Genomic DNA, 15137 nt, shown 5'->3' on the forward strand with positions numbered 1-15137 from the left:
ATCGAACGAATGCTAACTCTACAATGGGACCCAAGAGTCAAACGTCCACGAACACTCGCTTCATTTAGAGGCAGATATATTTGCGTTTCAAACAGCCGCCAAATCCCTTGTTACGGTGCCATAATGATAGGAAATTCTGCGTTCAACTCCTCCTGTAGGTCCAACACCTTCGATTCTTTCAAGGTCTTATAGCGTCTAGCAACGACGCCGACTGCCAATTTTGAGTGGTCACAAAAGTTTCTGCATTACTCGTTATGCTTACGGAATCGAGCCACTCTTACGGTTTTTACTTACAGACCTGGTAAGGACTTTACATTACATACTCGGCTGTGCTGAACAGAAATGTAAGAAGTATTATCCTATTGACATATCTATATATCTAGAGAATCAAACCGCGTTACAATTTTCTCATTCATAGATTACTTCAATTCATCCATTCGTCGACTGAATGCATTATAATACGGCAATAAATTCAAGTGAGATTGAATTTATATGTTTTAAAGACTATTTCCCATGTTGTTTATAATTTGAGTCTATCTAGTATAAATTCGTTCATTTGTATATGGCTGTTCGACATTTCTGAGTATATTCTATAAGAGATGTGGCTGCTCAAATTAGTTTATGCTTTTTTCTTCGGCGTCTTCTTTTCAACACTCACCCATAAAAAATGCGGTACGTTCTTCTCTGTGGCGAAGGAGCCCGACTTTGCAAATCTTCTTTTTATTTGCTTTATTCACTTCTGTTTAGTTATATAGTAATAATAAATCTCCAAAGAGCTACTGGTGCTGAGAAACAGTACGAAGTTGTCATATTTCGCTTAGTGCTTTTTCAAAGCGGCTGCAAGGCATGACCGTACAAACCTCGGTTTCCTGATGCCTATGCTCGCCTCCCCTCTACTGGTTGCGAGGGGTACAATTTGCCGTACTTTGTTTACCATGCAGAAATTGAATTTTCTTGCAAACGCTGAACTCGAACGTGGGAATCATCTAAGGCAGGCAGGACAAGCAATTCTGGCCAGACATGCTCAGGTTGGCTGTGCAGCGATCGAACCATATCATTACTAAAGTACTCTTAACAAGGAAATATACACGATGCAATGATCAAACGTAAATTCGCTTAGCGAAGCACTGCGACCCACTATCGTTGCTGTACGTGCCTTCAAACAGACGTTGCTAGTTGTAACTTTGTATCTCATTAAACAACTCCATACTCACTTTTTCCTGTATATACACTTATCATTGCTTATCCATTTTTTTTCATTTTTTAATATATCTCTGTAAAGGTCGGATTCATATAAGCGTCCACGATAGTTGGCATAGTAACATCTGAGTTTGTCATTTCCAGAGGACCCAGTATAATTTTTAGGGTCAAGGTTGACTTCCTTAGTTTTTTCTAAGGGCAAAAAAGGATGGAAGGGAAAACTAATATCGTACTTAAAACACAATTTGCCAGGATTAATCGCTAGAACAGTATTTTAGTTTGCCCTTCGTTCCGTTTTGTGAAGAAGCCTAGTTATGCACTCTTCAAAGCCTTGAAGTAAAAAAGGTGTACAGGTGTACACGGATTGCGGGCTATGGCATTATTGCAGATACCACTGCTGCATCAGAGAGAGGTTCATCCGATTAGCTGTTTTTGCATGCTTTATTCATCTTAGTCTCTCAAACATACTATAGGAACGAATTGTTGCGCTGAGAAAGCCATTAGTGACAAAAGACAAGGAGCGAATTTTACCGTTGCAGGCTAAGGTGACTATATATCATATAATAATAGACTGAAAATTAAAGAAATATAAACGTGTGCGATTTCATTATATGTTATACGTTGCCTTGGCAATTACAGGGGTGAACAAACACGTTAGAATTGACAAGCTAAAGAACACGCATAAGATGCAGTTCGGCAAAGCTGCGGTAGCGGCAGTCGACGTGACATTTCTCAAAGAGATGCCTGCTGGTACAAAGTTGTCAATTACCGTAAGCTTTCTTTTGATGCATTAAACGCTTATTATACAACATACCGTTTCTACTTTCAATACGTACTAAGGCATAAAATTGTATCCTGTATATTTTGCTTGTACCGCAATCTTAAGGCTTACGTTTTTCGTAAAATGAGGAAGGACTTAGCCCAGGTTCCGTGTAAGGCTACTCAGAATTTTCAACATTAGTGATTAAAACCTGAACTCCTCATAGTAATAGTGGCTGCCCCTCATCGTAATGTATTATAGAGAAAATTTTGCCTAGAGTAAAGAAGCCTAGGCTAAACTTTTCCCTATGCACAAAAGACGTGAGCCTTAAGATTGCGATACAACTCAAATTGCTTTGTCGAGTCCTTGTCTTAAGGAAAAGTAATGAGCCATTTTTCCCTTCTTGCCTTTTAATTTTGTAACTGCGAATCGCCACTACATTTGAAAGGTACACACATTAAGCAGTTAGAGCATCGTCCGTAGTCTTTCTGTAAAGGCCTGTTTTAATAAACTAGGCTACTTAGCGGTATAATGAAATAAGCTTCCGCCACGGCTTCGAACAAGGAAGAAATAAGTTGAACCAACAAAAAAAAGCCAATGGCTAAAGCTTATTGATCTACAATTGAACGATACTACTATGGCTATTTCGTCGCAGTTGCTTTCAGATACTGTTTAAACATTTATACGCCTAAGACGAACATAGGTCTATGATGTCCCACCTTGACGACCATATAGTCAAGTAGTTCGATGAAATAGAGAGCAAGAACGAAATAATAATAGTTAGTACAGTCGACTGAATGTTAAAATAAATAAATGTTGCATTTTTTTCAGTAACCGATTGCCCGAACCTTACGCCTATAGCTACCTTCGATTAAAATAGTGTTGAACTATGTTTTTAGATACACAAATACGTATTGGGCCTATATATTCCGCTTCCATGCATGCGTGGTAAAGGCTCCTGGTGAGTAGCTCGTTTAATAGACTCGTTTGTTTCTTTTTCACTATTTCCTGGACTGTTTTTTTGTTTTTATACTGAGTAATGTTTTTAGTGGAAACGATCTTTTGACAGGACATTTTACGGCAGGGGAGCTCACAATGAATTGTGCGATTAAGGCCGATCACAAAGTGATATGTCTTTTCACCTTACTATCCTGAAGCTCTATTAAATAATTTCTTAGGACTTCTATGGCCTTCCTTCCTTTATCATTCGAGCAACAAACTGATTCTACAGTAAGCAAAGAAGCCCACCGCAGAGGCAAAAGTGTCCTGAAGAGTGTGCATGGATGGATGGCTCTATTGAATGCCTTATTTTTTCGCCATTCAATATTCACCTGTTGCTTGAGTGATTTAGACAGACTATAGAAGTTACTTTTAGAAAATTTTTGATATTTTCGACCATATCTGGAAGAGAACGATATCACCCTTTATTAGATAATTCATTTGGCTGCTCACCGCTGGCAACAGATAAATGCCCCGGTGAAAGGAGAAGGCATTTACAAATTCTTTGCCGGATTTCTATCTCCTAATTAAGATTGCCTAAGCCGTGGTACGTGGGTAACTTCACTAAATCGATTAAGCAAGCGGAGAGCGTGAGAGAATTTCGTCCACTGTCTGTTTGTGCCATCCCATAGCGGTCTAGGATCTTGTTTGTAAACTTCTCTATTCAGTCTGACAAGCCAGGTCGTTTAGCGGTCTGCATTCAGTTATGCACTGTTATTTACATTAGTGCTATTCTAGAGTGGTGTTTTTAGGTCTCACCACATCTTCGAGCTATTGATGTGGTTGGACCAAAACTTTATATAATAGAGCCATAATATATATATAAATATAATAGAATAATTTGCTCTATGCAGCGATTCGAGGCAAGTCCGGACCTCTAGGACCAGGTTCAGCAAACATTGTCGGATACTCGGAATTTCTCTTCAATTTCACGCACTGTTTCAGCTGCGTTTTTTAGTAAAAGAATTGAGAAGATAGTATAGGATGCTCAATTGTTATGTGTGAAGATTTGAATAGATATCTGAATCCAACTAAATTGTAAACAACCCAGAAAACGCAAGATAGTTTGTAGAAGGAGTGTGCTAAGTTCTAAAGCGAGCGGGTAACTAAAATGTCTAAGTATAAACGGAATTAGCTAAAATTACTTCCGCAATAGCTAGTCGATATATCTGTCAGCTAATACTATTTCTACATGGTTTAGATTCTTGTAATTTTATTGATTAAAGGGATGCAAATCACGGAAGATGTATCGACTTGAAACGTGGGTTCCGTTTTTTTACTGTATAAACACCATAACATTTTTGTGAGCCCACTTTATTAAACATACATATATATGATTTAACATATCGTGATGTGATTACGTTTCAGTAAATATGATCTCTGTGAATTTCTGACCAGCAAAGACGATATGTGCACGCTTTGGGTTCAGGTATTTGGGCATTTTGAGCTTTATCCTTCTTTATGCAATTATTTTATTTTAGTTTTGTTCAAGTTAAAGCATATACCGATTTACTATGGCACTTGGTTACATTTGCGAAAATAAAGTATCTTTGTTTCTCATTACTTGGATGACCCCATTTCCCGTCTAGAGCGAGTTGGAAACTCCTCTTATCCAACGCTGTGTTCACAGGTACCCGTTGATCATCTACGGACAGTAGCTATCCGTGGTGGGTACAATTACGTGTTCACAGTAGTAAAAATTCTGCTTCTGGTATAGTGGCCCGTTCTGTGTAACAACTATTTCTGCTGGATAATGTTTTTTTTTTAATTTAATAGTTTAATAAATTTCGACTATTATGGTTTCATTACATTTTGTAGATATTCAAAAGTTAATTGCACCCGTAACAAACAGATTTTGCTCAAGAAAGGATAACCCAGAATAGAATGAGAATAATTATGGAAACGCCACTGCCAGTTTTAATTTCGCTTTATTTTTTTGCCATACATTTTTTTACATACACATTTCAAAAATCATCCTTTGTATAAGGTAAACTAAAGAAGCCAGAGGTCAATCACATAACGATACCAAAAAAGAATTACGAGAGTGCAGTACCTTTTGCGTGTCCTGTGCCCATAAACACACACGCAGTCGCCTTACGTCATTTCATTTAATATCGTTTTCTCCGTGAATATCCTTAGACGGTACTGTAACATGTTTACATTTATATAATATAGAGGAAACGTGTTCTCCGCGCGCTGATGAAACCACGAGGTCGGACAGCCCCGAAATTTAGGCAAGCCCTAAAACACCGGACAACCCATAAAAGTGGGAATGGTTACGGCCTTCAATCAACGCGAGCACGTCTAACTGCTTATAGCCCACTGACTACCGCAACGGCTCGCAACACTTTCATGACAGCCCCTATGAGTCCCACGATTTTCACTAGTCGCGCCTCAGCGGAAGTTTTTAACCACAGTCACGCGTCAAGTCAAACACCAGCCTTGGACGATACGCCCACTTCAAGACTAATGGCTTCCCCAAGCAGCACGGCTGCCACAAAGATCGCACGGAGGCACGATTCATCTAGAAATAGTCGAAATTCTTTAAACTTCAGCTCGAATTTAAAAACCACCATTGCATCGAGTGGTATCGAAAAACCTACGTATCCAAGAATAGCCACCGAATCCAATGATATTGAAAATTTCACGGATCTAAAAACATCCATCGCATCGAGCGGTGCTGAGAGCTCAAAAAAACACGTTACGAAACACGTTATCGCACCTCGGGTTAGTTTCTGACGTAAAATTAATGAAATAAATTACTTCGTATGTAGACCAGTATATGAAGGTCTGCATCTGATGCTATTGTACAAGCATGATATTAAAAAGTATTGCCACATGTATGGCTAAACCTGTGTTGAATTGTGAAGATGTACCATTTCACCAGTCTAATCTAAGTTTAAAACACGTTGTTATGGATTAAATCTTCAATAGAAGGTGATTTGAAATTAACACTAACTTGTGTCAACCTTGATTGTTTAGGGTAAATGCAGCTGCCCTATCCGCAGCGGCTTAAGGCTTAAGAGCAAAATGGTCCACGTACTGCAACTGCCTGAACTTCGATGGATTCCAAAATTTATTAAAAATGGTGGATACACCATACGGGCTGAGCTAATTGATCGCCAAGGAAATTCTCTACACTGCAGTAACATGAGAGTTTGGATTGGTTGAATACACCCCGTTAGGAAGCCTGGACGTACGTACGACCCCCAAAGTAGTCATATCCTAAATAAATGCTTCAAATTAAAATAGGGATGTTCTTTTTTCGTAGATGTCAGATGTATTACTCAATGGTATTTAGTTATCATCATTATTGTTTTTGCTATTGATATTATTATTATAGCACCATTTTTTTTATTTGACACTTTCGACTCCCACAATAGAGTACGTGTTATAGGACTTATGGACTTGAGCACAGAAAAGCCTACTTAGGGTCCGTTGGACCGGCAGGCGCATCCAGGTAGCCACAGACCTCTCACTCGGTTAGCGTTTCTTGCTCATGAACGGCGTTAGTTAAACATCCTTGAAAAAGTTGATCGAGCGTCGTTCTACACATGGAAGAAGCAATTCAAGTCTGGTCTGTCCTACTCTCGGTTCATCTGCTAGAAGGGATGGGAGAAAGTAGCCAGTAAACGGAACTCTCTCATGAACTGTACTACGTTTGTGGGTGTCCGCCGTAAGTGTCGGCTTGCAAATAATAGACGTCCTCGGTTCTGACCTCATAGACACTAGACCCTCTAACGGTCACTTCTAACTACAGTACCGCAATTTCCGGCTTGAACTACATTTGCTCCTAAAGGAACCTTGTCTACAAGGTAGTACCATATAATAGAGGAGTTCGGACGCCAACTGAAGGCCGACGTGGTGCGATTAATGACAGGTCAGCTAGCAGCTTGAAACATGCACCCTTTTGATTTATGCTTGGGTTTAGTAAGTCTGCACTGGGGGATGCTTAAATGGACTCGCAAGCTAGAAATCCTTATTTAGATGATATGTGCTGTAGAACACTGTCAAATAGCATCACATCAAGTTCACTTTGTGCTCTTTAAACTGAAGTCAACTAAGGCTTGGGGCAAGGATGTTCTTGGCAGGAATGAGAGAAGGATTTTCATCATGATAATATTTTACGCGCTGCTGTTTACAAGATTTTAGTTTTTATAATACTCGAGCAATAATTGAGAAACAAAAAATGTATGTATATAAATCGTTCAGTTGAATGCGTGTTCTGTGACAGATATTATAGTTAATTTTGTACTGCTATTTAGATAGCATTACAAATGAGCGAACTAGTAGCCTTAGTTATTCAATTGGCGGCTCCAATTCGGATTGTCGAAGAAATGTATATTTTTGCTAACAAAAAAAAATAATTTAAGTAATCGAATATCCTGCTGTTCGCTGTGATTCAATGGAAAAGTTGAAGGAATACCTAAATGTTAAGGCATAAGCTAATTTTTTACGTTGTCGGAAGACTTTTCTACACACGTACGAATTTAATGTCGTTTATGGTCTTCTAGAAAGCGACGTCGTGGGTGGATCATCGATGATTGTCTTGCTCAATAGTAGAATTCATTATCGGCGAGTAGGCAATCATTATAGAACTAACTGCGTTAATTAAATATCATAGAGGCGTTGTATTAGAGTCAAAATAGTTATGATCCCTTATACAGTTTTTACAAGCGTGCCAGGCGAGGGCATTGATGAGCAACGTACTTCGTAACACAGGATGCAGCATTTTCCGCAACATCGACGGTGTGAGCTGCCGATTTGATCAGTACAGTCTTTTGCATCATTGCTAATTGTCGCTGCTGTCGAAATGTTCTGCGTCCTGAGAGACACCTGCCGGCCGAAACCACATCTGCTGTGTGTCACTATCATCTGTCATGTAAGGATTTCCCTTTGGTCAAGTCAAGACGAGCCTGCCGCGGCAAGCGGATTTTTTCGGTCGGACTTGATCGCCGCGGTCCTTTGCGGAGTCGAACATCAGGCTCCAGGCCAACGGCATAGGGCTTCAGGGTTTCGATTTGTACGTATCGTTTGAGAGTAGTACACGCTTGCTAGAGATGACCTCGGGTAACAGTATACAAAACTATGAGAAAAAACTCACCAGCGGGTGACACTTCTTAATTTCGTTAAGCCAGTTGTTCAGTACAGTAGAGAAAAAGTCCACTGAGATTATCATCTTAGGCAACACCTGTAGGCTGTTAGAAAAGAGTTTGGTTGCTTCGTTCATCATGCTTTTGCAAAGATCAAACATATTTTAAGGCGTTCCCGCTCAGGCTCGATTAAAAAGGGTAGGCCTTTGTGGGCTATGTCGAACGTAGTTCGGAAGTCCACAAACGATCGGTCTCGTACTCTTTCGCACACTTAAAGCGTTTTTGGTCGAACAGACGCATCGTGCTCGCCAATGCTAAATGCACACTGATCTTATAAGAATCCCTTTTAGTACTGCATCAGCAAATATTGTTTGTATCAATAGTTACCATTACTACTACTACAACAATGATTTTACCACACGTACCGCGTGATAAATTAAGTATGGGCTAATATCTCTAAATATTAGATGGTCAAAATTCAAGCTTCTCAAAGGACTAAATTGATTCCTTCATAAAATATATACGCAGATATATAGGTTACGTCGTGCTCAGTGTGCTTGCCGTTCCATCTGCGCCTTGAACTAAATGCAAGAAAAGTCTACTGCTAATTGACTTCTGGGGATAGATCTGTATAAAAAAAACATCGACACTCTAACTACGTTTTCTATTGCAGTCTCTCATTGTCATTGGCGCAATTGGCTATCGTGTACTTTTTTCGACGACGAATGCTTTTACGTTTACAGTCGGTGTCACGCGTATCTGATGTCCTGTATCCTTGGGTATCCCGTAACGTCGGCAGAGCTCTTTTCGCCCCAGCTAGATTTCTTATAATGCGCCTCCTTCTTCACTCAATTTGGAAAAGAATATTTCAAGAGGTCTCTGTAGACTATAAAGTATAATCTTTTGAAATTAATAATAAAAAAAATAGAGAGCTTTATTTCAATTCGCAGTTGATATCTATCCACGGACAAGCACAACATAACGCTCTCTATCAAAATTTACTGTTATAAGAACGACAAATACGATTCAATGTAGATATAAAACAACAAGCAAACTTCACTTGTTTCATGGTACAAACAATTTAGTGTTATAGCTTTAATATGGAGCTTAGAGTTGAGCAAGAGTGCGTCATCTTGACAACCAGGATAGTTCCATAGATGTGCAGTACGATTAGGCGGGCCTTCGTTCAGCGGAGGTGGCTTTCTTTATTTGATGATTTAAGAAGCGCATCTCTATGTAAAAACACACTATGCAGAGGGATGCGCTTCCGCTTACCAATCGGACACGAACCGACTCCAGCGAGTCAAAAATGAGCTTGGCTAACGCGCAGCGTTAGGGAGCTTTATCTCCCATCGGTGTACGCTACGTTAAGGTATATTGTATACACCATAATAATGATATTACGAGCCAGTTATTCTGAATTCATTCTGATTTCAACCCAAACGATTTCTGTCCTGCTATTTCAGTGATTTTGGCTAAAGTCGCGACATTGGTTCTTGTCAACAAAGCCGTAACTTGATGTATGTCACTAAAACACAAGTATCCTATCTTTTACAACATTTATATCAACATTGTAGATTTCTATTGTATAATAAATATGCAGCGTGTGTTTTAATAGAATTAAACTTATGAGGGTAAATAATAATAGATCATCCTATAAATCATAGGACATAATAAATCGTGAAATTGTTTAGCCAGCGAAGATTTGCAGAGGATTATCTTTTGCGTCGGCTGGAAGCTAACGGTACAGATAGCGGCCACTTTCCCCCATTGCGTGGGAGAGAAGCATATGTTGTGTGTCAACGATATCAAACAGTGAAGGCGATGCAATTAGCATTTACTGAAAGATCCGAAGTTCTCTGACGGCGTCTGAATTAGTTACTGTAAAAAGTATTATTCTGTATGACCTCTACGAACTCTTTTTGTTTGTGCTTCATAGGCATATAGAAATTGAATCATCCGTAGAGAGTTCAGACATTATGGAGGGTTTTCGAGCGTGGCTGTGAGAGCATTTAGTTCAAGTGTGTCTCCTTTTACTTCCTCTGAAGTTATTTCTAAGGGCACAAGTTGCTCAATAATCTACGTTTCCTGATCAAGCTTCCGTCAGCTTATATCCCAAATATGGAATGACGCGCACCACGGTACGATAAAGCACATTTTATGATTAGCTATTCTAAACATATCGACAGGCTCCCATGACAGCCTAGTGGGTAACGTACTTGCCTGGTAATGTTAAGGACACGTTATGGTGTAGCTCATGGTAGGGCACGGATAAAATTTGTTTTGCGCCGCAGCCACCCATCTGATGGGATGCTTAGCGCCGATATCGGACGTAAAACTTCAACATAGAGGAACTGCATGTTTTCAGCATTTTATTTCCAAGAGTCTTCTTGCCGAAGTTTGTTTTAATCTATAATGAAGATATCGCTTCAAGCATTTTCACTCTGTTTATTTGCTAGCTATCACGAATACATTTTCTTTCATAGATGTATAATATTGACCTGTAATCACTTCCTGCTACCTATTGTCCCTTCAGCCAATATGGACGTTGAAGTCGACGCAGTACAAGCTCTGTCGCTGAGCGTCCCTTAACTGAATGTTGAGTACGTATTTGCCCTTGTTCAGAAGCTTGACGATTGTTGAAAGTTGAGGGAAGAGCAGTTTAGCATTCTGCTTTTTGAAAACCATTCCTTCGGAGACTGGACACCCGCATTGCATACCCTATGCCATCAGATACAGATTAAACCGTAGTGCTCTATGCGCTAGATCATAACACTTGGCTATCGGTAGACGAAAAATCAGAAGAGGAAAATAATAAGCGAGAACATCAACCTAATAAGACGTAGTATTTAGCCGAAGTCCACATCACCATCAAGAAAATAATGAACTCGGTATACCAGTATCCCTTGAAGAATCGCTCCGACTCCGGTTAGCTATTTAATCGAGCCTCACAACAATACGCGTCTTTTTAGCAGAAATGGTTTATATATTCTTGCACGAAGTCGACCTGGGCTAGATATTCGCAACATGTCACCTAGTCAAATTTCACTAAAATCTAACATGTTTTATGCTTCATGACAACATGATGACACCGTATAGGAAATGTTAAACTCTTGTTTTTAAGAGAGAAATCATTTGAGGTGTTCGTTGCAATCGATGGACTCAGGAAAGAGTTGCGGAGTTGGCCTGACCTTTTTATTGACACAAATAAGCCCTAAAGCGGCCAAACTGATATCATATAATTGTAGAATACCTAGCTATATCCCGCAAATATCTGTCAACCTGAAATGATGTTAGTTACCTCTGGCCATAGCACGCAAATGTCGAAGCGTGGCTCGATCGGGTCCGTTTTTTTCGCGATGAATTTGCACAGATTATAGTCACTGCAATTGGAGCACACAGGGAAATATCATACGAGATGTCTATAAGTGGCCGTCGAACTCATTGTGTTCCTTTGTATACTGTTCTTCACCAAGCAAATCGTTTACGCTGAATTTACGTATAAACGACTGAAGGCATTCTTATGAGCATTAGGCACAGACGCATAAGTGTTGGCAAATTGAAATTCAGCCTTACCATGAACCGTATATTCCGACGCATGGAATTTTAATTCTACGCTCACCAAAGATGTTTATGATTTTGTACACCTGTGACACCGCAGTACAAACGTTATATACGGTGCTAGTAGCAAAGATAATGGTAAATAAAAGGTACGTGATACGTGATTGAATTCATGAAAACATTAGCCTACTTGGCTGATGTAACTACGTATATCAGAAACAACTTAAACTGAGCCGGATGCGGAAAGCTAGCATCTGATTCTGTAGCCTTAGACGAGGAGATCTTCCAGTTTCGCTTAGTTACAATTATCCTACCCTGTTTACACAATAATACATTATCTTACTCGACATTTTTCCTTTAGGGAAAATAAGCGGAAACGCGCGGCAGTCGAACACGGATACCGTTTATTTACCTGAAATGAAATCGTAGCGTCGGCTGGGATGTCTTTGTTGACCACCGCATGTACATCGCCGCGTACAATTGAAGGAAAAGTAATTTTATCCTTGAGGTCCACTTGTTTCAGCGTAAAATACTCGTTCGAGCCTGCAGTGAACGTTGCAACAGTTCGAAATATTTTTCGTTTCTCTGATATTTTCAGCTGTTACTGGAATACGCTCATGTCTCTTTTGTACACTGTCCTAGTTGCCAATGTTGACGGAGACCCCGAATACTTGGAATTAGCTAAGCGTGAGCGCGAATCTATTGTGCATGGAGCCCAGTCTGAATGCAATGGTGCACCTTATGCAAACGTTACATTTCGTGGAAACGAATTGCATAAAAGGTCATTGTTTTCTTGATTTGAAACCTAATATATGAAATAAAGTAATTGGCGATTACTCATTACGGAAAAAAAAAACTATCGGTAACCATAGATCGCTGCCATTCAGATTCGAATAATCCATAAGTAATAAAGTATCGATTCTTGCAAAAACTGTCGTTGCCATTTTGGTTGTTCTTTATCTCTTGTGACATTTCCAAAAATGACAGAAAATATGAATTCGGATAGTGTTTTTAGTGGCCTAATCATTTTTGGCCAACGCCACGATACTGTCGAATAATCGGTACTTTAACGACAGCTTTTGCATTTATAAAATTGTAGACAAGAAGTGACCTAGATATATATATCTAGGCCACTTTTTTATCTTATATATATATATATTCAGGGTAAATACCTTCGCCTTCAGGGATAAGGTATTTGACCATCGCCCGGAAGCCATCGAAGACGGCTAATCTAATGTATGGAAAATATTTGGTACCGAAAACGAGTTCAAGCCGAATATATATATTTCTGCAAAAACATACCACATTCGTTAAAGGTAACTCTCTGCGCGTAGACGCCGATAGCCAGGATACTGAACACGACGAGCACTTTCATGGTTTCCATCAACTGCACACGAAGGCAAGACTATCATTAAGTTCGGTCACATCCCTTATATAGTTGTAATTTCTCCGAGGCATTTCACTCGTCGTAGTATCCTCGATCACAATTTTACGGACGATTTCGCTGTTTGTTCCTAGCTAGTAAGGGGGTCAACGCAGTATTCATCTAATCTGGCTTCAATCAAAAATCTCGTCCTACATCGCTGCTAGAGTTGTCCGGCCGAGGATTAGTAAGACCTTGAACTTCAAATACTCATCATGATAACAATGTCGGGTTTGCAACATGTTAAACCTGTGATAATTGTACAGGTTTAGTTGCGAACGTTGGTACACCAGGTTAGTATGAAAAAGGCCCTTACCACCGTTAGCCGACTATTGGACAGAAATACTTCTCGTGTTACCTAAAGCCGCTCTGTATATAATGACACGCAACGGTGTGGCTGGCAGAACAATCGACGATATGCGTGCTAGCAAATGTAGGCCACCCAACAGACAGTTGGCCTCGATAACTCATCCAGCTTACGCTACAAATGATCTTCCATTGTCGATTTGTCTGCTTCTTAAACACATCATTTCTGTCGGCCCACTTGATCTAACTTAAGTCGAAAGCGTTTAGATAGTTATAGCGATATTACTGTGCCTTATCGTCGATGAAATGAAGCTTATTAATGAAAGCAGGTTCGGGGTCGTAATATTTAACTCACGACATGATTTTCTGCTAACTGCAGTTTGAATCATACTTCAATGCACTAAATGTTCTAATTGAAACAATATCTATTGTACATATGTAGCTATCAATAATTCCGAAGTTGTTTTTCAAGCCATTCGCGATTGCCTTATGCCAACTAAACGAAAGAACTGTGGGGGCTAATTGGGGTTGTCCTCTAACCCACTTATGAGAAGATTGTTCGTACAAAATTTGCTTCGAGCCCATCTACGCTTTTAGTTGCTGTCTGGCCGCCCTAACCACAAATTGTGCAGCTGGAGATCAGCCATATCGTCTAATGTACTGTTTAAGACTCTTCCAGAGATGAAAACCAAAAACTCTAATGGGCAATGCTGGCCATTAGTTAGGGTAATTCTACTCTATTCTAGGAAAGTGAGTGAGACGGTGGAAAATAGCCGTGATAAAAGTTATAGATTAAAACCTCCTTAGCGCTAAAACTACCGCTTATTATTGATATTAAATTTCGAGTGGAACTGTATTGGTCGGCGTGAACCGTATTTCAAATGTTACCAAGCGTCTGCTGTGACTGTTTTGAAGTACTTGCTAGTTAAGTTTTTGCTTGTTTCACTTGCTACACGGGCACTTTTACAGGTGCAGGATATTACTCGTCATATGCTTCATAAATCACCAAATAATTTAACAAACCAATTTATACTGCAAGGAGCAGTACAGACATCCTAAGCATTTGGTCGGCCTAGAGCTGATCTACCCTTCGTTTTGGTGCGGTTCATTGTGTAACAACAATCAACGCAAGTTTGAATCATGATGCGTAACTACCCACGATGTGATCATTCAACGCTCATAGGACTGTTAAATCATCGCGAAAATTGTTTCGAGCATAAACAAAATGGCCCTTCTAGTATGTGTCCTAATAAAGAGGGGAAAATTCAAATAAGTAAATGTTTATTTGTATAAAATAAAATTTTCAAGCCTCACGTCCAGTGCTGTCCCAAGCATGGCCCCAGACTGTTGGCTCTCAACGAAAAACGGAAGATTTTAACGCCAGATTTATTTTGATCATGCCTCTATTCCATTTTTAATAATCGGTAAATTTTGTACAAGCGGGCAGTACTCCATGAGTCTGTAATATTTCCCTAGACGGTTCTATATCATATATATAGTATTCAAATTAAATCGATGAAAAAGTATATATATATAATGATATATAGGAAACAACAGATCATAAAGAACTCAATCTACTGCATATTGACCAACAGTGGTTCTAAATCATCACCATTTGGGGTCAGCTCATAAGCTGGTCGTATTTATCGTTGCAGAACTATCACCGTATTTTCTTCCATAACGTGCAAGTAAAATGTGGACGGGAAACATCTTGTCTTCCGTATACCTACACTTAGTACGCACGACACAAACATGCAAAGTTCTGGTCCTATTGACGAATTCAATTGAAGTTGTG

General features: G+C 39.6%; 2 protein-coding genes across 3 annotated transcripts; one reads left to right on the forward strand and one right to left on the reverse strand.

Moving 5' to 3' along the window:
- The first annotated feature begins 535 nt into the window (after positions 1–535).
- LOC111247293 (uncharacterized) lies at positions 536–6193 on the forward strand. Of its 2 annotated transcripts, none has more exons than XM_022798027.2 (6): positions 536–672; positions 1840–1970; positions 2860–2921; positions 4328–4388; positions 5135–5686; positions 5942–6193. In XM_022798027.2, exons 1-6 carry the CDS (start codon positions 600–602, stop codon positions 6128–6130), a joined length of 1068 nt encoding a protein of 355 aa, XP_022653762.1. In that variant the 5' UTR covers positions 536–599; the 3' UTR covers positions 6131–6193. The 2 variants fall into 2 exon arrangements, with proteins under 2 accessions (XP_022653762.1, XP_086840891.1); XM_086984765.1 differs by lacking the exon at positions 5942–6193 and adding an exon at positions 4590–4626 and having other exon boundaries at positions 5135–5326.
- A 4291-nt stretch (positions 6194–10484) lies between these two features.
- LOC111247342 (uncharacterized) lies at positions 10485–13078 on the reverse strand. Its single transcript, XM_022798140.2, has 5 exons — positions 12916–13078; positions 12026–12156; positions 11629–11699; positions 11354–11435; positions 10485–10773 (listed from the first exon to the last, which is right to left on the reverse strand). The coding sequence occupies exons 1-5, from the start codon at positions 12995–12997 to the stop codon at positions 10585–10587; spliced, it is 555 nt and encodes a 184-aa protein (XP_022653875.1). The 5' UTR covers positions 12998–13078; the 3' UTR covers positions 10485–10584.
- Positions 13079–15137: the final 2059 nt, after the last annotated feature.

The sequence above is a fragment of the Varroa destructor genome, unplaced genomic scaffold (genome assembly GCF_002443255.2).
Source record: "Varroa destructor unplaced genomic scaffold, Vdes_3.0 BEIS01000003.1, whole genome shotgun sequence".
NCBI classification, from domain to species: Eukaryota; Metazoa; Arthropoda; class Arachnida; order Mesostigmata; family Varroidae; genus Varroa; species Varroa destructor.

Bases quoted from the DNA above. Each gene is read 5' to 3' on its own strand.
- LOC111247293 (XM_022798027.2), top strand. From the start codon at position 600: ATGTGGCTGCTCAAATTAGTTTATGCTTTTTTCTTCGGCGTCTTCTTT. The intron at 673-1,839 runs GTACGTTCTTCT...TGGCAATTACAG, and splicing joins ACTCACCCATAAAAAATGCG to GGGTGAACAAACACGTTAGA. The intron at 1,971-2,859 runs GTAAGCTTTCTT...CTATGTTTTTAG, and splicing joins GTACAAAGTTGTCAATTACC to ATACACAAATACGTATTGGG.
- LOC111247342 (XM_022798140.2), bottom strand. From the start codon at position 12,997: ATGGAAACCATGAAAGTGCTCGTCGTGTTCAGTATCCTGGCTATCGGC. The intron at 11,700-12,025 runs GTAAATAAACGG...GCGGTGTCACAG, and splicing joins ACGCTACGATTTCATTTCAG to GTGTACAAAATCATAAACAT. The intron at 11,436-11,628 runs GTAAGGCTGAAT...CTCCAATTGCAG, and splicing joins GTCGGAATATACGGTTCATG to TGACTATAATCTGTGCAAAT.